Raw genomic sequence first — 22,251 nt, 5'->3', positions numbered from 1 at the left:
ATCCTTTATAGAATTTAATTATCTAAATATAATAAACATAAATCTATAATAATACTCTTTTTTTATATAGAATTTAATTATAAATCTAAATTTTAATAAATAATATTTTGCAGAATTCTGTTTATAAAATATTAATAAATTGTACTAATATCTATTATGTTCACTGACCATATTTATATTTGTGTTGCCTTGAAATAAATAAAAGACAAAATATTATATTCATAGAAACATAACTCAAATCTGGTATAAAAAAATCGAGTCAAATCAAATATTATTTTGTATTTAATTTTAATAAAGTCGAATCACTTCAAATATTATAGAAAGAACTTAATATTTTTTTTAATGGACAAGATATAATATATTTATTAATTTTAAAATTTTATATTATTATAAAATTTAAAAATTTATAGGCAAAACTTTTCTCTTATATACGACCCATTATCATTTATCGGTTATATGGAATCGATTCTTGTTTTTAAAAATAATGTTCTAAAGCTACTATTATCTATTTATATTTAATTTTTTAAAGATTATGGAAAAAAAATTCTCCACTTCTTCGAAAAAAGTACAGTCCGTCCCTGAATAATCACATGCAAATTATGTGTAATAAAAAGATTAAGAAATATGAACAGTTTCTTTCCTACTTGGAGAAATTTGTAAGTTTCCCTATTTTTATGGATCCTAGCGGCTCGGGGAGGTAAGCCTGAGTACTAGCTTCTAACTCTTGCGCAACAAAACGCATATTTGGCCGTGTCTCTGGATTATCTCGCGTACATGCCAATGCAATGGTGATCACAAACACCACTTCCTCTGCTATCTGGCCGGTGGGGGGTGGAAGGCGTTGATCAAGAAAATCCTTCAAAAGCATATCAGAGTTGTTGTGCAATGCTGAATTTGCGGATGTGGATATGAGTTCTCCTGGATGCTTTCCCATAAGTATTTCCAATGCCACCACCCCGAAGCTGTATACGTCAGATTTCGCTGTGACTTTCATGGTAAATGCCAGCTCTAACATGTTCATGAGAAATGACTTATCAGTAAAGCATATTTTTTTATTTCTATGGAGTCGTATAAACCAAGATAGAATATATAGAAGTTGAAAATACAGATTGGCTGCGTTACCTGGTGCCATGTAGCCATAGGAACCGGCAACTGTGGTCCAGTTGGATGAATCAGGCGTTAGCAGTTTTGCTGTACCAAAATCTGAGAGCCGTGGTTCAAATTCCGACTCCAGTAAGATATTGTTCAGCGACACGTCACGGTGCACAATAGGTGGGGAGCAGTCGTGATGCAGATAAGCGAGTGCATGTGATATTCCTTGGATGATTTTCACTCTTGTAGCCCAGTCTAGTTCTGGTACCTCCCTATCATCGTACAGGACTTTTTGCAAGCTACCTCTTTCTACATACTCGTACACCAGGTACATTGACCCTCTCTGAGAACAATATCCATAAAGTTTAATTATGTTCCTATGCCTTACTTCTGTCAGTGTTCGAATTTCATTCTCGAAACTGCGGAGATTTGTTTGTGGAATAGCAGTGGAGTCAAATATGTTGAGCTTTTTAACTGCAACAACCTGTCCATCTGGCAAATCAGCTCTGTAAACGCTTCCAAATCCTCCTCTTCCAATGCAATACTTCTCGCTGAAATCTTCAGTTGCCTTGGCAATATCTCCAAATGTGAGTCTGCCCTCCTTTTCCCAAATGAATGATCCAGTATTTCCAAAGGTTGTTGTTTTACTTTCTTCATCATGTTTATCTGTTTTCTTCCTGAAGATAAGACATCCAACAATAATGGTTGCCAAAATTATGATGCTGGCAACTGGAACAATCGAAACAATCAGAATCTTTCTCCTCTTATTTTGTGACTTGGGAGTTGAAGAAATGATATCACAAGGTGATAATCCTTCTGCAGGTCCACACAGGCCAAGGTTTTCAATATAAGTTGTGGCAGGTACTTTTGTGAATATCCCACCCGAGGGGATCGGACCAGATAGCTTATTATAGGAGAAATTGACATTCCTCAGACTAAACATTCCAGTTAATGATGAAGGAATTCTTCCTGAAAGGTTGTTACGTGACAGGTTGAGAGTCTCCAAAGAGGTTAGCTTTCCCAAATTTGATGGAATCATCCCAGACAACGAATTGTTGCTAAGATCCAAAAATAACTGTAACATCACCAAGTTTCCAAGTTCAGATGGGATGTTCCCTGATAAAAAGTTATTGCTTAAATTCAAGCTTATCAAGTTTTCACAATTCCCAAGCTCTTCTGGAATGTTTCCTGATAATGTATTTTCAGACAAATCGAGAAACTGGAGCCGTGTCAAGCGGCCAATAGTTCGAGGAATTGGTCCATTCAACTGATTGTTTCTTAGATTGAGACTGAACAGTTGGCCTAAACTTCCCAATTCAGCAGGAAGTTTGCCTGTCAATTCATTTGAACCCAAGTCAAGGAGACCTAACTGTGTCAAATTTCCTAACTCGGCTGGAATAAGTCCAGAAATTTTATTGTGATCCATCTGGATATTGGTAAGCTGTTCATATTCTCCCCATTTTGGTGCCAGTTGGCCGGTAAATTGGTTTCTGCCAAGAGAGATGAATCTAAGATCTGGATGAATTCCAAATGCCTCTGAGATGTCTCCTGAAAATCGGTTGTCATGGAGCCTCACTCTCTGAAGGCTGGAACAATTCTTCAAACACTCTGGCAATGGACCTGAAAAATTGTTGTTGTTCGCTGTGAATTGATTTAACGCAAAGCCACTGCATAGACCAGGTGGCAGTTCCCCAGAGAAGAAGTTACTAGAAAAGCTAACATTGGCCAATCCAAGACTTCTTTTTCCCAGGTCCTGTGGAATGATTCCTGAAAATTGATTGTCAAACACGGAGAGACCCTCCAAACTACTCAGGTTAGAGATGGACTCTGGCAACTGTCCACTCAATTGGTTTGTATTGAGGTCGAGAATTTGAAGTAATTTTAGATCTCCAATCGCAGGTGGAATGGTTCCAGTAAAATTGTTGAAAAAAAGGTTTAGGATTGAAAGATTCGTGAGCTTCGTGATTGTTATAGGAATTGCGCCCGAAAAATTGTTTCCTGAAAGGTCGAGGACCATTAAGTTTTGTAGGTTTCCAATCTCTTGTGGAATGGACCCTGCAAATGTGTTATTGTACAGAAAAAGGTAATTGAGATTCGTCAGTAAGTCTATCTCAGGTGGAACTTCCCCGGTGAAATGGTTATTTTGAAGCTGCAACGATGTTAATTCAGTCCAATGGCTGATGAATTGATGCAATATATCTCCAGATAGATTATTATCGGACAATCCCAACTGAATTAATTTGGTCAAATTTGAAAAGGATGAAGGCAAAGGTCCAGTAAGTGAATTAACGGCGAAAGCCAGGTAAGTAAGGTTAGCACACTGACCAAGCTCAGACGGAATCGTGGAATTCAAGCCATTCATTCGGAGATCCAGTTGCTTAAGATCCCTCAGTTTTCCCAAAGAAGATGGAATACTTCCTTTAAACGAATTGTTAAACAGCTCAAGAGTTTGGAGACCATATATCAAGTCAATGGTATCAGGTATTGAGCCAGAGAACATGTTATTTGCTAACCGAATATCTTTCAACTTTGAAAGATTGGTTAGATTTGCTGACAAAAGCCCTTGAAATGAATTGGTACTGAGATTCAGATATTCAAGCTGGAGCAGATTCTTGAATACCGATTCAGGGATTTGGCCGGTAAAATTGTTTACTGACAAGTCAAGAAAAGTGAGGTTGGGACAACTGGAAATAAAACCTGGAAATTCCAAGGTGAGTGAGTTGTAATAAAAGCTCAGGTGAGTCAAGAAAGGGAATCCCCGGATCCTAGACCAGTCGGTAGACTCCAAGTAATTTGAACCAAAATCCAAGTATCTCACCTTTTGAAGATTGCCAATTTGATAAGGAACCTTCCCATTCAGATTGTTGTTATACAAACTAATGTACTGAATCTCTTTCAAATTCCCGACCTCTGGTGGAATGATGCCATCGAATAAATTGTTGCTGAGGTCCAAGAAAGTGATCTTTGATAGATTCCCAATACTAGATGGTATCGAACCGTTGAAATTATTTCCATTGACACTGAAATTAGCGAGACTTGGAAATGAGCCAAAATCAAGTTCATTAATCCTTCCTGAGAGATTTGCACGTGACAAATTTATGCCAGAAACCGAGCCACCGGCGTTGCAGCTAATCCCCGTCCATTTACAGAGATTTCTTATGTTGTTTAGTGACCATGAATTGAGAGAAGAAACTGGTGACAAGCTCCTCCTCCATGTCACCAATGCTTCTGCTTCTGTTCTTGCAGAAGATTCAGTCTTTAATGGAAGCAAGGTAAAAAGAAGAATATGAAGCAAGAAAATGAAAGATTTCTGGGATGTTTTCATATCTATTTTCTTGAAGGTAATATGCTAAATTCTCCCCATATCGTTTCTTTAAGGTGGTAGATCAGAGCCGGAGGGGGAAATATTTGCAGACAATTGGTGACAGAATCAAGAATGTGTGGAAGGGATAAGGTAATAAGTCAAAGATGGTAATAAATTCTTTATATTTCTTTATATTTTAACAGTATGAACACTATCAAACATGGCGGACTACATGCCTTCCCACTGACCAAAACCAAAAGAAATCGGAAGATGCGGACAGCAAATCACGTCTTTAAGCCAAATCCACCCGTCCCCACTTATGAAGGGTTGAAAATTAGAGATATTTTAAAAAATATATTGACTTTGTATACTTTTTGTTTCAGATATATTGATTATTTAATAAAACAAGTATTTCTTGCTATTAAAACAAAATCAGTGGCAAGGGTACAAGAAATCTAGAAGAAAATAATATTAATAAAAATAATAATATATAATTCTTAGGTTTATTAATGTTCAGCTAGGTACAACTTGAATTTTTAAGGCGAGGGATTGATAGGGACTTGAGCTCTTGGATCGTTTGTTCTCTCCATGTATATTTTCATGGTAAATGTTATTTACGTTTTACTTTTTAAAATGTAATTTTATTTTTATTGTTTGCAATATAAACGATCTATTTAAATTTTCATATCTTTAGAACAAAGTTATGTCACAATTTATTATTCAAAATTTCTTTTTCTATAACAACTCATCAAAATTCGTAAACATATGGGAAATAAAAATTGATGATATTACTCACAAGGCTAAATGTTCTTTATTCTATTTTCATAATTGCAGTTTTGGTGTATGTATTTTTAGAGTAGGTCTCTTGTGAGACGGTATCACAGAACTTTATCTGTGAGACGGGTCAACCCTACTGATATTCACAATAAAAAGTGATACTCTTAGCATAAAAAATAATATTTTTTAATGGATAACCCAAATAAGAGATTTGTCTCACAAAATACGACCCGTTAGACCGTCTCATACAAGTTTTTACCGTATTTCTAAAGTGAAAACTAGCATTAAAAAAAATCATTCGAGAAAAAATAAGCTCACAATATACAAGACATATTTCATTGTTACAAATTAAAACTACTCGTATCCTAATGTTTTTCCTAAAAAAAATAATTTGAATTATACTCTCCTATTTTTACTTATGGAAGTGTGATTGAAAATTCCGACAAGGCTATTTATTTAAGAGCAAAAAAAGATTCATACCACAACCTGATGAACAGTTTTTTGTAGGTGGGAAAACAAATTAATATAAATATTGTTTTATTTTATTTTATTTTTTAAAAAAATGATTGAGAGAACTCTACTTTTGAATTTTCAAATACAGTTGACTTTATTGAAAAAACTAGAAGAGAAAATAATTGACTATACAAGTTTCAAAACTAACGGCTGCCATTTACATCAGCAAGCTGGCGAGGTTATTCCATCTTACCTCTGCGTGCAGTACGGGTACATTCAAGGGCCAGAATTTTTTTTGGCCCAATTTTTTTTTTTATTTCCCATTAAGTGGAATCTTAACCATTCATATGGGGTGTGAGCACTGCCTCCACCTAAGATCGAACGAACCAAGCTGGCGTTATCTGAAGTTGAGGTCCAAGATATGTATCCGGGCAATTTCCAACAATTTGTTTGTAGATTATATTATTGTTTTTAAATGCAAAAGTCATAACTTTAGAGAATTTTTAATTTGGAAAATAAATAAATAATGATGGGTTAAGTAAATAAATATTGGGAGTCGTTGGATGATAAATGGTCTTCTTAAATTAAAATAAATCAGTTGTTAGAGGTGAAAATAAAGACAGCGTAGGCAACACTAGCTGCCTATTTAAATTGTTATAAAAATATATGTTTCAACTTTCAAAAAAATATTTGCATAAATCCACCCGATAAACATTTTGTTGAATTAAAGAAATTCAGCCATCGGAATTTTATTTGCCTAATATTTATGGCTATTCGTCAAATATATCATACTATTAACGTAAAAGACCTTATATTTTGATTTTTCAAAACTTCTGAAATTTATTTTCCTGCAATATTAATTAACATGAGAAGCAGTAAGCCTCAATGGAGAAAAATAAATTCTAGACTTGGACTTTTTGCTCTGAAAGACGATTGATCAGATGGGTGTAGATAGTACACAATGTCAAATTGTAATAAATCGAATTTAGAGTCATCATATATTGATAATTCTTATTAGGTTTTACTATTAAATTCAAAGTCAAAAACTTGTGTGAGACGGTCTCACAGATCATATTTATGAGACGGATCTCTTATTTGGGTTATTCATGAAAAAATATTATTTTTTATGCTAAGATTATTACTTTTTATCGTGGAATATCCGTCGGGTTGACCAGTCTCACAGATTAAGATCCGTAAGAGATCTCACATGAGGATCACTCAAATTCAATATAGACAAATCAATTTAAGTGAGTGAATGAGATTTTTTAAATAAAACTATTCAAATTATTGACTGATTACCGTCTGTAGATTATTTATCAATATATTTGTTAGATTTATTAAATATATTTTATTTAACCTTTCAATATTTCTATTTGAATTTAATTAAATATAAACATATTAGTATCTGAACTTTCAATTTTCACGTAAACGGTAAATCCATACATTGAAATGAAATATTCTTTTTAATCTATTTAATGACAAAAACTTGTGTGAGACGGCCTCACGGGTCGTATTTGTGATACGGATCTCTTATTTGGGTCACCCATGAAAAAATATTACTTTTTATGTTAAGTATATTACTTTTTGTTGTGAATACAGATAGGATTGACCTGTCTCACAAATTATTATCCGTGAGACGGTCTTATATTAGACTCACTCCTATTTAATTATGTGTTGATTGATAACGTGAAGTTAAATTTTAATTACTAGCTTTTTGGGCTGATATCAAAAAACAAAATCTATATAATCGGCCCGATTATTCATGTTTAATGATAAATGAATATCGATCAATAACTAAAAACAATGAATAAATAAATTCATTTATTCTAGACCAAATATCAAACACCATCTTGACCCGACCCTATGACCGAACCTTCCATGCCGTGAAGGGGCTCAATTATATATAATTTCAAATACTCGTTGTCTTTTTTTTTTTTATTGATGTAATAAATTATTTTTAATGTCTTTATGTATTATTTAGCGTATGTTTTATTTACGAACAAGGGCGGATTATTTCAGGCGATAGAATGTGATTCGACCCAGTCTAGCTCCTCCCTTCTGGGCTTAGCTGTAATTCGACCCAGGCTAGCTCCTTCCTTATGGGCTTAGCTGTAATTCCCTGGGCTAGTGTTTTTTATTAGGTAAATCCAACTCTAAATATTTTTATGAACTTTCCAACAACCCTCGATCTTTAAGTTTAATTTTGGCTGAGAGATTTGATTTCGATTATAATTTTAATGTTAACAACGAAATAATAGATGAAATCTTACATAACTTATTTATACATTTGTAACACAAATCAGAATGACTTTCAAATATCTCTTAAAATCTATCATAATTAACATGAAACATTATTTAAACATGTAACATGTAAATTTAAAGTCTATAATATCGCTTATCTAAAATTATAGAAAAAGATATGCATATATTTGAATTCAATGGACTTGAAATATATCAATCCAAATGCAATATATACTTTAGGAAACTATTTGTTGCAGATCTTTTGTCTTTTGAAAATGGGTATATTGAAGTCAAAATATTGTAGAAAATATGTTAATTTAATTGTTTTGTTTTATAACCAAGATAATATATTTAAAATCGATATTTTTTTATCCTAGAAAATATCTATATAAAAAAATAAGATCACATCAAATTTTAAAATCAAACAGAATCTTTGAACTTGAAATATCCTCCTATAAATTTAGAAGGAAAAATCAAATAATTTATCAACAACATTAAAATCCTCAATTTTGTTGGCCGGAAACATTTAGAAGTAATACAAAAACTGCATGTGTCGTATTTCGTGAGATGAATATCTATTTGGGTCATTCATGAAAAAATATTACATTTTATGCTACAAGTATTATTTTTTATTGTGAATATGGGTAGAGTTGACCCGTCTCACAAGAGACCTACTCTAGAAGTAAATGAATATTCAAGGTATTAAGCATAAACAAAAGTACACATGAAATTAAGATTTTGATTTTTCATTTTATTAACTAATTATTTAATTAATTAATTTTATAATGAAAAATATCGTGAGAAGTGTGCGCAAAATATAGATTGATATTAATAAATAAAAAAAGTACTTCATAAAAATTAAGCATACGTAAAATTCAGTCACTATTCATATATATTAATTTTCCATCCATTTTATAACAGTTTCAAAAAATGAAGTACGCGTAAAATTTGCAAATATATTACTTTATATCTAAACAATTTGCAATTTCATTAACCTCAACATAATAATGCAATGGTGATTATGAGCAACATCATTTCCTCTGCGGGTGGAAGGCGTTATTCTTCAGATAAATACCATTGTATAAAGATTTTAATGGATAATTATAAGAGGGTGAGTCTCATGTGAGACCGTCTTACGGATAGTAATCTGTAAGACGGATCAATCCTACACATATTCACAATAAAAAATAATACTCTCAGCGTAAAAAATTATATTTTTTCATGGATGACCCAAATAAGAGATCCGTCTCACAAATTCGACCCGTGAGACCGTCTCATACAAGTGTTTGTCATTATAAAATGCACAAATTATAAGCTCTTCAAATTTGTGGCAAAAACTTATAAATAGTCAAAATAAGATGTTTGATAGCTTATAAGCTGTTTTTAAAAAACTAACGTGATCTGTATATTTTTTAATAAACACCTTATTTTATTATTTTACTTCTCCCATATATTTTCTTAAATCTCCAATACACAAATTTTGATAAATTTAGGGATGGCAATGGGCCGGGGCGGGGGCGGGTTTGCCATTCCCATCCCCATCCCCGAATGCCATCCCCGCCCCCATCCCCGTTTTTTCGGGTTCGGGGAATCCCCAAACCCGAAACTTCGGGGATCAACTTACCATCCTCGTCCCCATCCCCATTTCAAAAATAATAATATGGCAAGACGATGACGGATTCGGATATTTTCTCAAACCAAAACTTATTATTATATATTATTATTTGATATAATTTTAATATTAATATTAATATCAATATCAACAATAATAATATTATTAATATTTTAAAAATTATATTATTAATACTAATAATACTATTATTTTATTATTGATAATATATTTTCGGGGCGGGTTCGGGGATTTCGGGGATGGGGATAGTAATCCCATACTCGCCCCGAACTACATCGGAGATTTAAAAAAATCCCCGAACCCGAACCCAAACCCGAAAAAATCGGGGATCCCCATCCCCGTTTCGGGTTTTCCCCGCGGGGCCTCAAACCCGCGGGGGAAATTGCCATCCCTAGATAAATTCTTTAACTAATTTTTTTATTATTAAATTTATTAGAACCAATGAAAGATAATATTAAATATTCAATTTTTTTACATTTTCCAAAGAATATCAATTTTATAAATTATAAATATAAAATAGGTTTTTTAGGTAGGTTTAACATTTAAGATCAAATCCAAAAACTATTATAAAACACGCATATTTGTGTGTGTGTGTATGTGTGTGTGTTTCTATATATATATATATATAACTACTTACATTATATTGACACGAATATATAATTTTTGATATTTTTTACAATAAATTGTGTATTTACATATAAAATAATATATATGAATTGAATTGCATAAATAGTTGTGTATGAATGTGTTATCTTGATAAGAGCTTTGTATGTGGAGAATTCTAGTTTATAGAGAATTACAAGACATTAGATCCACACAATCACAAAATATTATGAAATATCTCAAAAATATAATTATACACCAAATTTACTATTCTTTCTTTTTTCAACCCACCGTTTCTTTTTTATCTTGTATTTATTTTTTTGATTCCTCTATTTTTAATTTTTCATGAAAAATTATATTTTTGAGAAAAAATTCTAAAAAACTTGTTAAAATAAAATGTTTTCGATTTTTTTTATTAAAAAAATCGACTGGATCCATGAAGCCCAAATCATACGATTGAGTGGGAAGTTAATTCTTATTATATATATATATATATATATATATATATATATATATATATATATATATATATATATATATATATACTAGAAAAATGCACGTGCGTTGCACGTAAAAACCTAAACTGCTGAAAATATATGTACGAAATTTTGATAATATTTAAATGAATTAAAACATGGTTAATAACATTTATCAAATGAAACAAACTAAGCCATAAAAAATAAAAAATCATGACCATAGACGGTATATGAATCAGAGAAATTATCTTATCCACTTGACACACTTTCCAATATGCTTCTTGGTTGATTTTGACAACTCAACAACTCTTTGTCCAGGGGCGGATCCAGAATGATATGTTTGGGGGGCCCGGTCTACCTCGATCAATTCATGAACGTAGAAAAAATTCCAAGAATCCTTGTCTTTCCTTCTGATGTGTCTCCGAACTCGCGTCCCACAATATTTCACTCGTCAGTCGACAATATAGCAGATGTTTTGCAAAAGGTTATTATTTCAAATGGCTTTCTTGATTGTGTTTGTATTAACCAACTATAAAGGTTTTAAGTTGGGACTTTGTAAAAGCCCGTTATTTAGGTTTTCAAAAAAAAAAAATGCAGAACAATGTCAAAAAACAGCGTATAAAAAGAATTAAACATGGACCATATGTGTAAATCTCTAAAGTCTTTAACCATTAGACTAATTATAGATACTTAAAATTTTGATGGGTCAAATAATATATATACTAAATAATAAAATATATCTTACATAGTAAAAAAAAATTAAAAAAATTCAGGGGGGCCGTGGCCCCCTCCGACCCTACAGTGGATCCGCCCATGTCTTTGTCGTAGTTTGTTATAATATGCATATAACTATTTTGGTATGCTCAGCAAATATCTGATCGTCTATAGCTATAAGATTAATAAATTTTCAACAACTATTTCTCAATCACTGTGAGAAAAATTACTTGAAATCTCTTCAAATGACTATATCTTAGAATTGTGTCCCCATTTAATTTGACACAATTCAAGAAAATCATCTTTGATCGTCATTTTTTGGAAGCTTTGCAATAATGATTGCGTGCATCATGTCATGAAGATGATATAGTTTCAATCTCATTTGTTGCGTTTAGAACATAATATTATATTATTCATTGAAACAAAAAAAATTTTCTTCTAGCGAGTTTATATTTTGTTTTATAATATTTTATCTTGTAGAACGACATACAAAATTATTTATTGTATTTTAAAAATCTTGAGAATAGATACGAATAATGTAATTAAAATATGCATATGAGATATCATTCTAATATATGTCAAAGTATTTGTTTTATTCAATATCTCATCTAATAATATAACCATTTTAGATTTCATGAGCATTTTACGATAGTCAAAATTAATTTGATGAAATATTGTAGAATTTTATTTGAATTTCAATATTTGGCTAAGTGAATTTACTTGACAAGAAGTTTTCTATGCTACATCATATATGTTATGAATTAGCTGGTTAGACACTTTGACTAAAAAAAGAGACAAAAACAATCTCGTATCACCTCGAAATATATTGAGATAATATTGGAGGAAATAAAGTGAAACTGGCTCGATGTCTCAATAAAATGCACATAATTCATCTATTATATTGTGTCAACAAAGCTTTAGAATTGTTCTCATACCATTATAAATATAATGAAAATTATGTACAATTTGTTTTTCATGTATTTTTTTTTCTGAATGAAGAATTTTTTCTTTTTGAAAAACTATTTTATTGAGAAATATTGACATTTATATGTCGCACAACCATGAAGTAGCAACATAATCATTATATAACACATAATGTATACATATAATTCTTCAATTTCTTCTTCATTGTGCTTCGTTGAAATTTAAATCTGAATCATTCTTGATCTTAAAATTTTGCTTTAAATATGATTTAATATATATGTATATGTTTCATGTTACTTAGTTGGACCTAATTTCAAATATCTATAAAAAAATGTGCTTGAATTATATCATACAGAAATTAGGACATAGTATGTAGGACTGAGCACTTGCCGTTTTACCAAAAGTTATAGCTAGTAGTAATGGTGCAACTCAAATCTTTTAAACCGCGCAACAGCTCAAGCACCACGGTTCGGCCGCTCAACCAAGTAGGGACAATTATTGCACCCAACAATCTTCCTCCTATAATTGCACTCATTGCAATCAATGGGAATCGAACCCGTGACCTTGGCTCTGATACCAATTGTAAGACTGAGCGTTTGTCGCTTTACCAAAAACTATAGCTAGTAATAATTGTGCAACTCAAATCTGTTAAACTGCACAGCAGCTCAAGCATCACGGTTCGACCGCTCTACCAAACAGGAACAATTATCGTACCCAACATAGTAACACACAACATATTTTTTTTATTTAACATGTCTTTTTTTTTCATCCTATGTTTGTCGAAACTTTTTTGTTCAAAATTTGACGCATTTCGTAGACTATATATATGAAAAACCAAGAAATTATATAATTCACAGAAACCATTTATTATTCTCTTCATAGAACAGAAGACCCAAAATAAGTGGTTTGATTGGTGTACTCTCATACTTATTTTTATATAAACAACAAGACACATCATATAATATCAGAAAAATCAATTACCGCCAACAATACTAACCAAAACGAATAAAAAAATCATAACACAAACAATCTCGATAAGAAAAAAAAATGATAACTCAAAGTTTAAAAATAATTTATTTAGTACAATAACAAAGAAATTGAAGTATATACGAACAATAAAAAGCATAAATCACTCTCAAATTAAATATTAACCCATATTATTTACAATTTGTATAAATTTTCCAATATTTTTTTTAAATAAAGAGAAGACGTCTTATTAATGTCATCGTTTTATAGATATTCATTCCACTTCTTTAAAAAACACAAATGAAAAATGGTGCCTTGAAATCATAATAAAACTATTTAAAAAAACAACTGTAAAAATATAATATAAAGTCACACAATTTTTCTTAAACCATAGAAAAATATTAGACTATTGACAAAATATATGTAGCAACAACAAAACATGCGTTAACTTGTGATATAATGAAAATTTAGAATCATGCATAATCATTGAATTAGAACAAAAGCGCATGCCAAATATCTACTGGATATTATATATTTTAATAATTTATCCATATTTGTCGTTTACCTGAGGACTCTTAGACCTACCAATTTTTGTAGTTCACCTATTATTTTCATAATAAATAATATTACAAAAATAATATAAACAAGAACATAAAAACTCAAATTAAAATGCCTTCTATCAATCTAAGTAAAAAAAATTGATTAGATAATATAATAATGTCGTAAAAAATTTAAATATTGATTTATAGACAGAAGTTTGGAAATATATTTGTCCCAATAAATAAAAAATATTATTCCTTGATATTCTGAGACATAAGGTAAAAACGAAGAAATATTTCAATTTTTTAATATTTTCTAACTCACTTTAAACTAAGTAATCTAAGCAAACAGAAAACATGCATTATGTGTTTAAAAAATAACAAAATATCTTAATAATAAAAAATTGAAAAATAACCATTTATGTTGGATATTTGATTTTGTTTTCTCTTTTCTTTGTGCAAACAAACAAATAACAAAAACAATCAAAACACAATTACATGATCAATACAAATGACATATAACAATCAAACATGTTAACGCTAGGGTAAAAAAACTCATCTCATTGCAAGAACAAAAAATGATCAAATATAGCATATTATTTAGTAATATTTATTTAGCAGCATTTATAAAAAAATTGACTAAATAACTTAAAAACATTGTTTGAAATCTATTATAGAAAAATATTTCTCTCAATCGTATATTTCTATTGACACATGAAGAGTCTGAAAATATTTTTATTCTAAATGAGAGAAAGAAATTTTGTATGACCTTAATATTTATTAATACTTTATTTTTATTCAATCCGACTCATCTCTTTTGTCTTCATATTATTATTTGACGGCAATGTATAAATTTATGTATTTAAAATTAAATTTAAAGTAAATTATAATAATAGTTAGTTTGATTGAGTTAAATACACTATTAATGATATTAATAAACTAAAATAAAAAATGACTTAAATAACACCATTAATATGACAAATTGTAATATAAAAAAATAAAGTGATTTTCTGTGAATTTGAAAAAAAAAATAAAGTGATTTTCTGTGAATTTGATGTCAATGTAATCACAATTCACATTCATATATAGATATTAGTATAGATTAGTATAGATAGATAGATTAATTTAATTTTAATTAATTTTGAATTTTAATAATTAATTTTAATTTTATGAAAATTAATTTTAATTTTATGAAATAGAAAATGAAAAAGAAAACATATATTCAATTCACATATTTATATTAGTATAGATATAGATATAGATAGATTTTAATTAATTAATTTTAATTTTAAGAAATAGAAAAAGAAAAAGAAAAGATGTGTTAATGATTAATATGAAAATATGTATTAATGATTAATATTAAATGAAAGTAAAGATATTTATGTAAATTCACAATTCAATTCATATATATATATATATATATATATATATAGATAAATGAAAGTAAAGATATTTATGTAAATTCACAATTCAATTCATATATTTATATATAGATAGATAGATTAGTATAGTATAGATATAGATATAGATATATTTTAATTAATTAATTTTAATTTTATGAAATAGAAATGAAAAAGAAAATATGTATTAATGATTAATATTAAATGAAAGTAAGGATATTTATGTAAATTCATAATTCAATTCATATATATAGATAAATGAAAGTAAAGATATTTATGTAAATTCACAATTCAATTCATATATTTATATATAGATAGATAGATTAGTATAGTATAGATATAGATATAGATATATTTTAATTAATTAATTTTAATTTTATGAAATAGAAATGAAAAAGAAAATATGTATTAATGATTAATATTAAATGAAAGTAAGGATATTTATGTAAATTCATAATTCAATTCATATATTTAGATTAGTATAGATATAGATTATATACACTCTGAATCCATTCCTTGGCAGTCAAAAGTCCACCGAAGGTGTTCTACCGCCGCCGACCATCTTATCACCTCCGCCACCATTGCTCCGGAGAAAGTAGTCCCGATCGAAGTGCTTGGATTCTTTGATGGCCGATGCAGATGACGCCACCGAACCAAAAACTGCGGTAACAATGTTCAGTATATATTTGACGTTGAGAGCCTGAAAAAAAAAAAATTCAACTTGCTGGAAAATGGCAAGACTTGTTTTTACGTTCATCTTTTTCTTTCCGAAGTTTAAATCTTTTTTGTTTCCAAATTTATATTATCTCAAAAATTGTTTAGTTATTCTTTTTGTTGAATTGGAGGGACAAATTAAGGAGAGAATTTTTCGTTGGACTCAGCAATCTTAAATCTTGTGTATAACTACTACACAGGGATCCATCAACCCTTACATTTTCCATTGCTGCAAGAGTTGTGCGAGGAAGAGACGAACCAAATATCTTCCTCAAGAAGTGCTTTTCGAATTTCTTTCGTATCTTTCGGCTCAGGTCTTATATGATGTGATGAGGCATGTTTGCAAAGAATGGAACCTTATCATCCGTTCCCGAGTTTTCATCAACCACCATCTCCGGAATTCAACTACTGGAATTCTAATCCAGGATTGTTGGCCTCTGGCTGACAATGTGGTTTATGTGGAAATGCGAAGGGGTTGTGTGGAGATATCTAAGCTTGACTATCGTTTTAAAAAGCTAGTGTGGGCTAGCTGCAATGGTTTAGTATTGTCCTATGATCCCAGAGACCGTCAAATTCTTTATGTTGTTAATCCCTTAACAAAGCAGTGGGCCGTTCTTCCTCCATATTTGCATGAAATAATATTCTTTCCGTCTTTTGGCTTAGCATTTTGTGAAGCTTCCATGGAGTATAAAGTGGTATATGCGTGCGGCGAAGAATTTTTGAATCCGAGGACGCGTATTCATGTGCTAACTGTTGGAGTTGATAAAGTTTGGAGATGCATCGACATAAAACCCTTCGACGGAATTGCCTATCGTAGTCCGTTCGTTACTGGAGGCTATGTGCACTTCATAGGGAAAACTGTTGTTTTGACTTGGAATGTTGAGACTGAAGCCGTTTGCCGTTTCTCTCTTCCTCAGTTAATAGCGTCTACCAAACGTGGAAAGTTATATGGCAATGGGAAGTAATCTATCCTTCTTTTGTGCGACAACTAAGTTTTTGACGGATGTTTGGGAAATGAATAACAAAACTGGGGAATGGATCATGACGCTTAAAATTGATTTGAAACCAGAGAGGCACAGGTTCAAGGAAATTTCCCAAGTCAAGAATTTCTTATCACTATATCCCTGTTGTTGGTTAGTCGTTAGGGAGGTGTTGCTCTTCTGTGATTGGTATCCCACGAGGCATTGCATAGCTTATAATGTTAAAACAAGAGAAATTCGGTTGATTGAGCTGAGCACCGATGGGAAAAAACACCATTTTCGAGGCCATGTGAACAGCTTGGTTTCGTTGGGAGGAGGAGGGTTTTAACACCAATTTCAAGACTGGACATGGAGTTTTAAATGGGTGATTAAATTTAAATTTAATTGTTGCTGTGAATGAATTATTATTCGATGAACTTGTTTCTTCTCGATTCATACGAGTTATTTCAAGATATAAAGTTGTTTTCATAGGTTTGAAATGTTTAGTTTTATTTCAAGGGCAAAAACTTGTGTGAGACGGTCTCACGTGTTGTATTTTTTGAGACATATCTCTTATTTGGGTCATTCATGAAAAAGTATTACTTTTTATACTAAGAATATTATTTTTTATTGTGAATATCGGTAGGATTGACCTTCTCACAGATAAAGATTCGTGAGACAGTCCACACAAAAGACTACTCTATTTCAAGATAGTCACCAGATTGTTTTGAAGGATTCCCAATATTTATGAATCTCTTTCTCAAGAGTCAAGACCAACTAATGAGATCACTTTTATCCGTATGTAAAATCTGAGTTTGGATGAAAATATTTTATTCATCCCATACAAGTTAAAGAGTTTCAAATCATAAGAGAAGATCGTTCCAATGTCTTTATTTGAAGGATTTCGAATTATAATAGACTTGATTATATCCATTTATGCAATTTGAATGTTATTCATGGTTTCCTTCATCTGAAAAATCTCAAATCAAATGCTTCATTGTAAATCAATTACTTGGGGATACTATCCAAGTGTGGTGTAACTAATATAGAGATTTAACGACTTGTTAAAATGATAGATTTATGTGTATTTGATAGATTTTTACTAACTTTCACAGAATCTTATTATTTATAAACATGTTTATGTAAATTCATGATGAATTTTTTGTTATTTTTTTGTTGAATTTTGTAAAAAAATAATTATATAGAATTCCATATATTTGTATCTAATTATAACATATTATTTTTTTTATCAATTTATTTTAATTAATAATTAATTCATATAAATAACAAATTCAGTTTGAAATCGATTTTTAAAATTTTAATAGTAATTAAATCCACTTATTTGAAAGTTAAGTCATATAAGCTTACATGTATATGTGTATATATTTGGGTTTGTATATATGTTTGTAAATATATTTAAAAATGTATCACTGTAGTACAATAATATTAATTATTATTGTATGCTTATAAAATATTGTGAGAGTTTTCATTTCATTTGAAAATGCTAAAAAGAATTAAAACAAACCCCTGCTGATATTTGATGCAAAGGTGGAGGGTGGCGGCGTCCCGATTAAAGAAAAAAGATGGAAAAACAAAGATTGATGGGAGGGTGCGGTTGGACGTGGCTGTTGCGCTTTAAAGAGTTACATCCAGCATTATATAAATTGGATGGATATCCAATTAGCTATACGACATGGTGTATTTTTTCAAATTATTGGGCTGACAAACACATGGATTCTGAATTTGGGCCAAACAAATGGAATTATGGATTTGGGTCTTGGTCTCTTGGGCGATTCATCCATTAGGCCACATGTCGATAAATCTATTCAGACACGGCCCTTATAAATAAAGAAACAAAATGAAATTACCGTTCCTAATAAGGGTTTTAATTAAAAATAATTTAAATTTTAAATTTTTTTTCAAAAATACTTTAAAAAAAAAACATGTATCAAAACTACCTCAATCCGCTGATGAGAAGGGCGGACGCTGCCTACGTGTAGCAGCGTCCGCGCTTCTCATTAGCGGACGCTCCTACGTGGAGCAGCACCGCGCTTGGTAAGCGCGGACGCTCCTACGTGGAGCGTCCAATCAATACGTGGCCTTTATTGATTCGTCCAATTCGATTCTTATCTTCTTCCCGTCCTCTTCTTTCATCCATTTATCTTGTTCATCCATTTATCTTCTTCAGTGGTGCTCTCGTTTATCATTTCCTACCTGCAATATTTTTTGAAGTTGAGAAGATCTACAACATTTTGCAAAAATGGCAGATAATAGAAATCCAGAAGATCTTAGTGTCCTATATTTACAGGCGACCCATATATCATCAAGAGTATCTTTGTTAACCGTTGATGATATTGTCAAAGTGAAAATGTCAGACAATTTGATTTGGAAGTTATATACCAATAATTACTTACACAGGCGTGTATTGTCATATTTAAATCATATGGGTTTTTATGGAGTTTTAGAATGTGGCTCGCAAGTTATTGATAATCATTTGATTACTGCGCTTGTTGAACGTTGGAGACGTGAGACACACACGTTTCACTTTACATGTGGTGAAGCAACAGTTACACTACAAGATGTTTCAATAATTTGGGGTCTGACAATTGATGGTGAAGCAGTAACCGGAGTAGACGTGTCGCATAAAGTGGAGGAATGGCAACACATATGTTTGGATATGTTAGGATTTTTGCCAGAATCAAATTATTTCTAGCGCACGTAACGCGCCCGAGCGGTAACTTGTTACCGCTCGGGCGCGAGGGGCTCTGGAAAATTTCCAGAGCCCCTCGCGCTCGAGCGGTAACAAGTTACCGAACGAGCGCGACTTGTGCGCTGGAATTCTTTCCAGCGCACGCAACGCGCCCGAGCGGTAACGAATTACCGCTCGGGCGCGAGGGGCTCTGGAAATTTTCCAGAGCCCCTCGCGCTCGGGCGGTAATTCGTTACCGCTCGGACGTCGGCCGTGCACTTGAAGTCTTTCGATTTGCGCTGGGATTTTTTAAATTATTTAAATTTAATTTTAATCGTGAACATAACGTAAAAACAAATAAAACATTAAATTTCTCATTTATCATATCAACGATTATTATAATATCAGAAAATAATTCATCCATGATGTCTCTGTCTAGAAACATTTGTGTCCATCTCATTTCGCAATCGAGTTGTTCTATCTCTACCAACTCTTCTTCTTTCACGTCTAACAGGATTGTGTTGCAACTCGAAAGGTGGAGGATCCCAGTAACGCTCATCTGCAAGAGGTTGAAATCTGCCTTCGTAAGTCGCTAAGTACTCAGATATGTTATACCATGGTTGCACTAGTGTCGTGGGATCCAACGAGTGCCACTTCGCGGTACAAATAGCATGAGAACATGGTATGCCAAAAATCGTCCATTTACCACACGAACAATCACTCGTTGCTAACTTCACCACCTGCATATGTTGGCCACGACTTGGTCTTCCTACAGTTGCAACAGAAGCAGTTTGATCACGTACATCATATTTGGCAACACGATGTTCACTAGATTTTCTCGCCCAATTGTCATACTTCCGAAATGCATAATCTGACCACATTTGATTTTCCTGAACCATTCGAGCACCTCTAGTCACACGTTCAATAAAATATTGTACTGCACCTCTGAAGTGTCAAGTGTACTATGGCAGATATAGGAAGTCTACGAGCACCCTTCAACACACTATTTAAACACTCCGACATATTTGTTGTCATCACCCCACGACGCCAACCACCATCATGTGCCAAACTCCATTTTTCTTTCTCAATTCCAGCCAAATATCGGTGCGCCAAAATATTTTTTTGTTTGATTGCCTCTATTATTGATTCAAACTTACAGATTTGATTCTGTGTGCCTGCCGCCCAGCATAAATCTTTCAGATGCACGTCTTTAAATTTAGCGTTGAAGTTTGAACACACGTGTCTCAAACAAAACCGATGCACACCATGTGGAGGTTGAAAATAGGGTAGATCTGCAGTTGCACGCACGATTCCCTTATGTCTATCAGAAATAAGACACACGCCATTTTGACCACGAACAACATGTCTTCCGAGATTCTCCAAGAACCATTTCCAAGAATCTGTTGTTTCTTCATCCACAACAGCAAATGCTAGCGGTAGAACCTGATTGTTCGCATCCAGAGTGACACCGATCAACATTTTGTGCTTGTATTTGGAATACAAGTGTGTACCATCAACACTAATTATTTTCCGACAATGCCGAAACCCATCAACACACGGCCTAAATGCCCAGAAAACATAGTTCAGTGTCTTACTCATTTCGTTGTTGCCTCTGAGATGCTTCCACTCCACAACTGTTCCCGGATTGTATTTTGACAAAGCACACATATATTTCGGTAGTAATTGAACCGAGCTCTCCCATGTACCGTAAGCAATTTCCATAGCACGTTTCAAACTTCGCCATGCCTTCAGGTACGAGATTTGATAACCATATTTATCTTTCACATTTTCAATGATGTACTTAATCTCGTACGAAGGATCACAACGAACAACTCCCAATAGCGTATGTGCCACCATCTCACTACTCAAGTTCTTATGGTCTATACCAACAGACGTAGATATACATGTGTGAGGCCCGCCATATTTTGTTATTTTCCAATAACCTGTCTTGGCCTTGAATGAAGCCCGCAGTCCCCATCGACAAATGACCGTAGAAGAATTATTTTTACAACGTAACTTCAACAAACTGCGTGTGCTATCCTCGACACGGTACTCACGCCTGACAACTCTGACAGAATAATCTTTCACAGATGCAATAAGATCATTCTTATCTTTAAATAACATGTTGACGCGTAATTCACCTCTATCCGGATTGTAATAGCTTGATTGCTCTCCACAAGGAACATCGATAGAATCAGGATGCTCTTCCCCAAAAAATTTATTGAAAAATGATGGTATTTCAGAAGTGTTTGACAAAAAAGGTACGGTCTGCCTCTGCAATGTGTCACGTGGTGGTTGTCGACATGATGTCCCCTCATCAGGATTCGTAAAAATATTCACTTCATCATCAACATTCGCATCGTCTTCTTCAGACTCGCTGTATGATATATCGGGTTCAGAATCAGTCCTCCAAATATAATCATTATTGGCCTCATCCGGACAACGAGCACTCGTATCTAATGTTGGATTCGGCCAATATGGAACATTATTTTGTTCCAACGAGACATTTATAAATTGATCCCAAGGCCCACATACATCATCGAAACTCATATTACCGAGTCCTTCAGTAACCTGTGGAACATAAGATTCTTGCTCCTGGAAACCACCATATGTAGACGTACCGGGTTGGTTATAAAAACCTGAATCGGATGCATGTGGAACGTAAGATTCAGGATCATCAAATCCAACATTATGCTCAATTGAATTTGCTTCCACGTACAGATGCAACACATGCATGTTGTCACATTGCATTATGAACTGTAAAGCATCG

At 32.3% G+C, this 22,251-nt stretch overlaps 2 protein-coding genes and 1 long non-coding RNA gene across 3 annotated transcripts; 2 read left to right on the top strand and 1 right to left on the bottom strand.

The window, feature by feature from the left end:
* Positions 1 to 581: 581 nt before the first annotated feature.
* Positions 582 to 4,582, bottom strand: LOC140840231 (uncharacterized). Its single transcript, XM_073207461.1, has 2 exons — positions 1,123 to 4,582; positions 582 to 1,008 (listed from the first exon to the last, which is right to left on the bottom strand). Exons 1-2 carry the CDS (start codon positions 4,415 to 4,417, stop codon positions 641 to 643), a joined length of 3,663 nt encoding a protein of 1,220 aa, XP_073063562.1. The 5' UTR covers positions 4,418 to 4,582; the 3' UTR covers positions 582 to 640.
* LOC140840233 (uncharacterized) lies at positions 4,229 to 4,956 on the top strand. Its single transcript, XR_012119876.1, has 3 exons — positions 4,229 to 4,364; positions 4,471 to 4,546; positions 4,600 to 4,956. It is a non-coding gene; the product is annotated as an uncharacterized lncRNA (long non-coding RNA).
* Positions 4,957 to 15,626: 10,670 nt separating this feature from the next.
* Positions 15,627 to 17,187, top strand: LOC140838085 (F-box protein At3g07870-like). The gene is made up of 2 exons (XM_073204173.1): positions 15,627 to 15,784; positions 16,034 to 17,187. Exons 1-2 carry the CDS (start codon positions 15,746 to 15,748, stop codon positions 16,796 to 16,798), a joined length of 804 nt encoding a protein of 267 aa, XP_073060274.1. The 5' UTR covers positions 15,627 to 15,745; the 3' UTR covers positions 16,799 to 17,187.
* The last annotated feature ends 5,064 nt before the right edge of the window (positions 17,188 to 22,251 follow it).

The sequence above is a fragment of the Primulina eburnea genome, chromosome 8, assembly GCF_022965805.1.
Source record: "Primulina eburnea isolate SZY01 chromosome 8, ASM2296580v1, whole genome shotgun sequence".
NCBI classification, from domain to species: domain Eukaryota; kingdom Viridiplantae; phylum Streptophyta; class Magnoliopsida; order Lamiales; family Gesneriaceae; genus Primulina; species Primulina eburnea.
The sequence above is the reverse complement of the archived record's forward strand: the minus strand, read 5'-3'. Positions and strand labels throughout refer to the sequence as shown.

What these genes read in the sequence shown, in the direction of transcription:
- LOC140840231 (XM_073207461.1), bottom strand. Translation starts at nt 4,417, where the DNA reads ATGAAAACATCCCAGAAATCTTTCATTTTCTTGCTTCATATTCTTCTT. An exon ending in CTATGGCTACATGGCACCAG is followed by an intron (nt 1,009 to 1,122) that starts GTAACGCAGCCA and finishes TGAACATGTTAG; the next exon opens with AGCTGGCATTTACCATGAAA.
- LOC140838085 (XM_073204173.1), top strand. Translation starts at nt 15,746, where the DNA reads ATGGCCGATGCAGATGACGCCACCGAACCAAAAACTGCG. An exon ending in CCACCGAACCAAAAACTGCG is followed by an intron (nt 15,785 to 16,033) that starts GTAACAATGTTC and finishes ACTACTACACAG; the next exon opens with GGATCCATCAACCCTTACAT.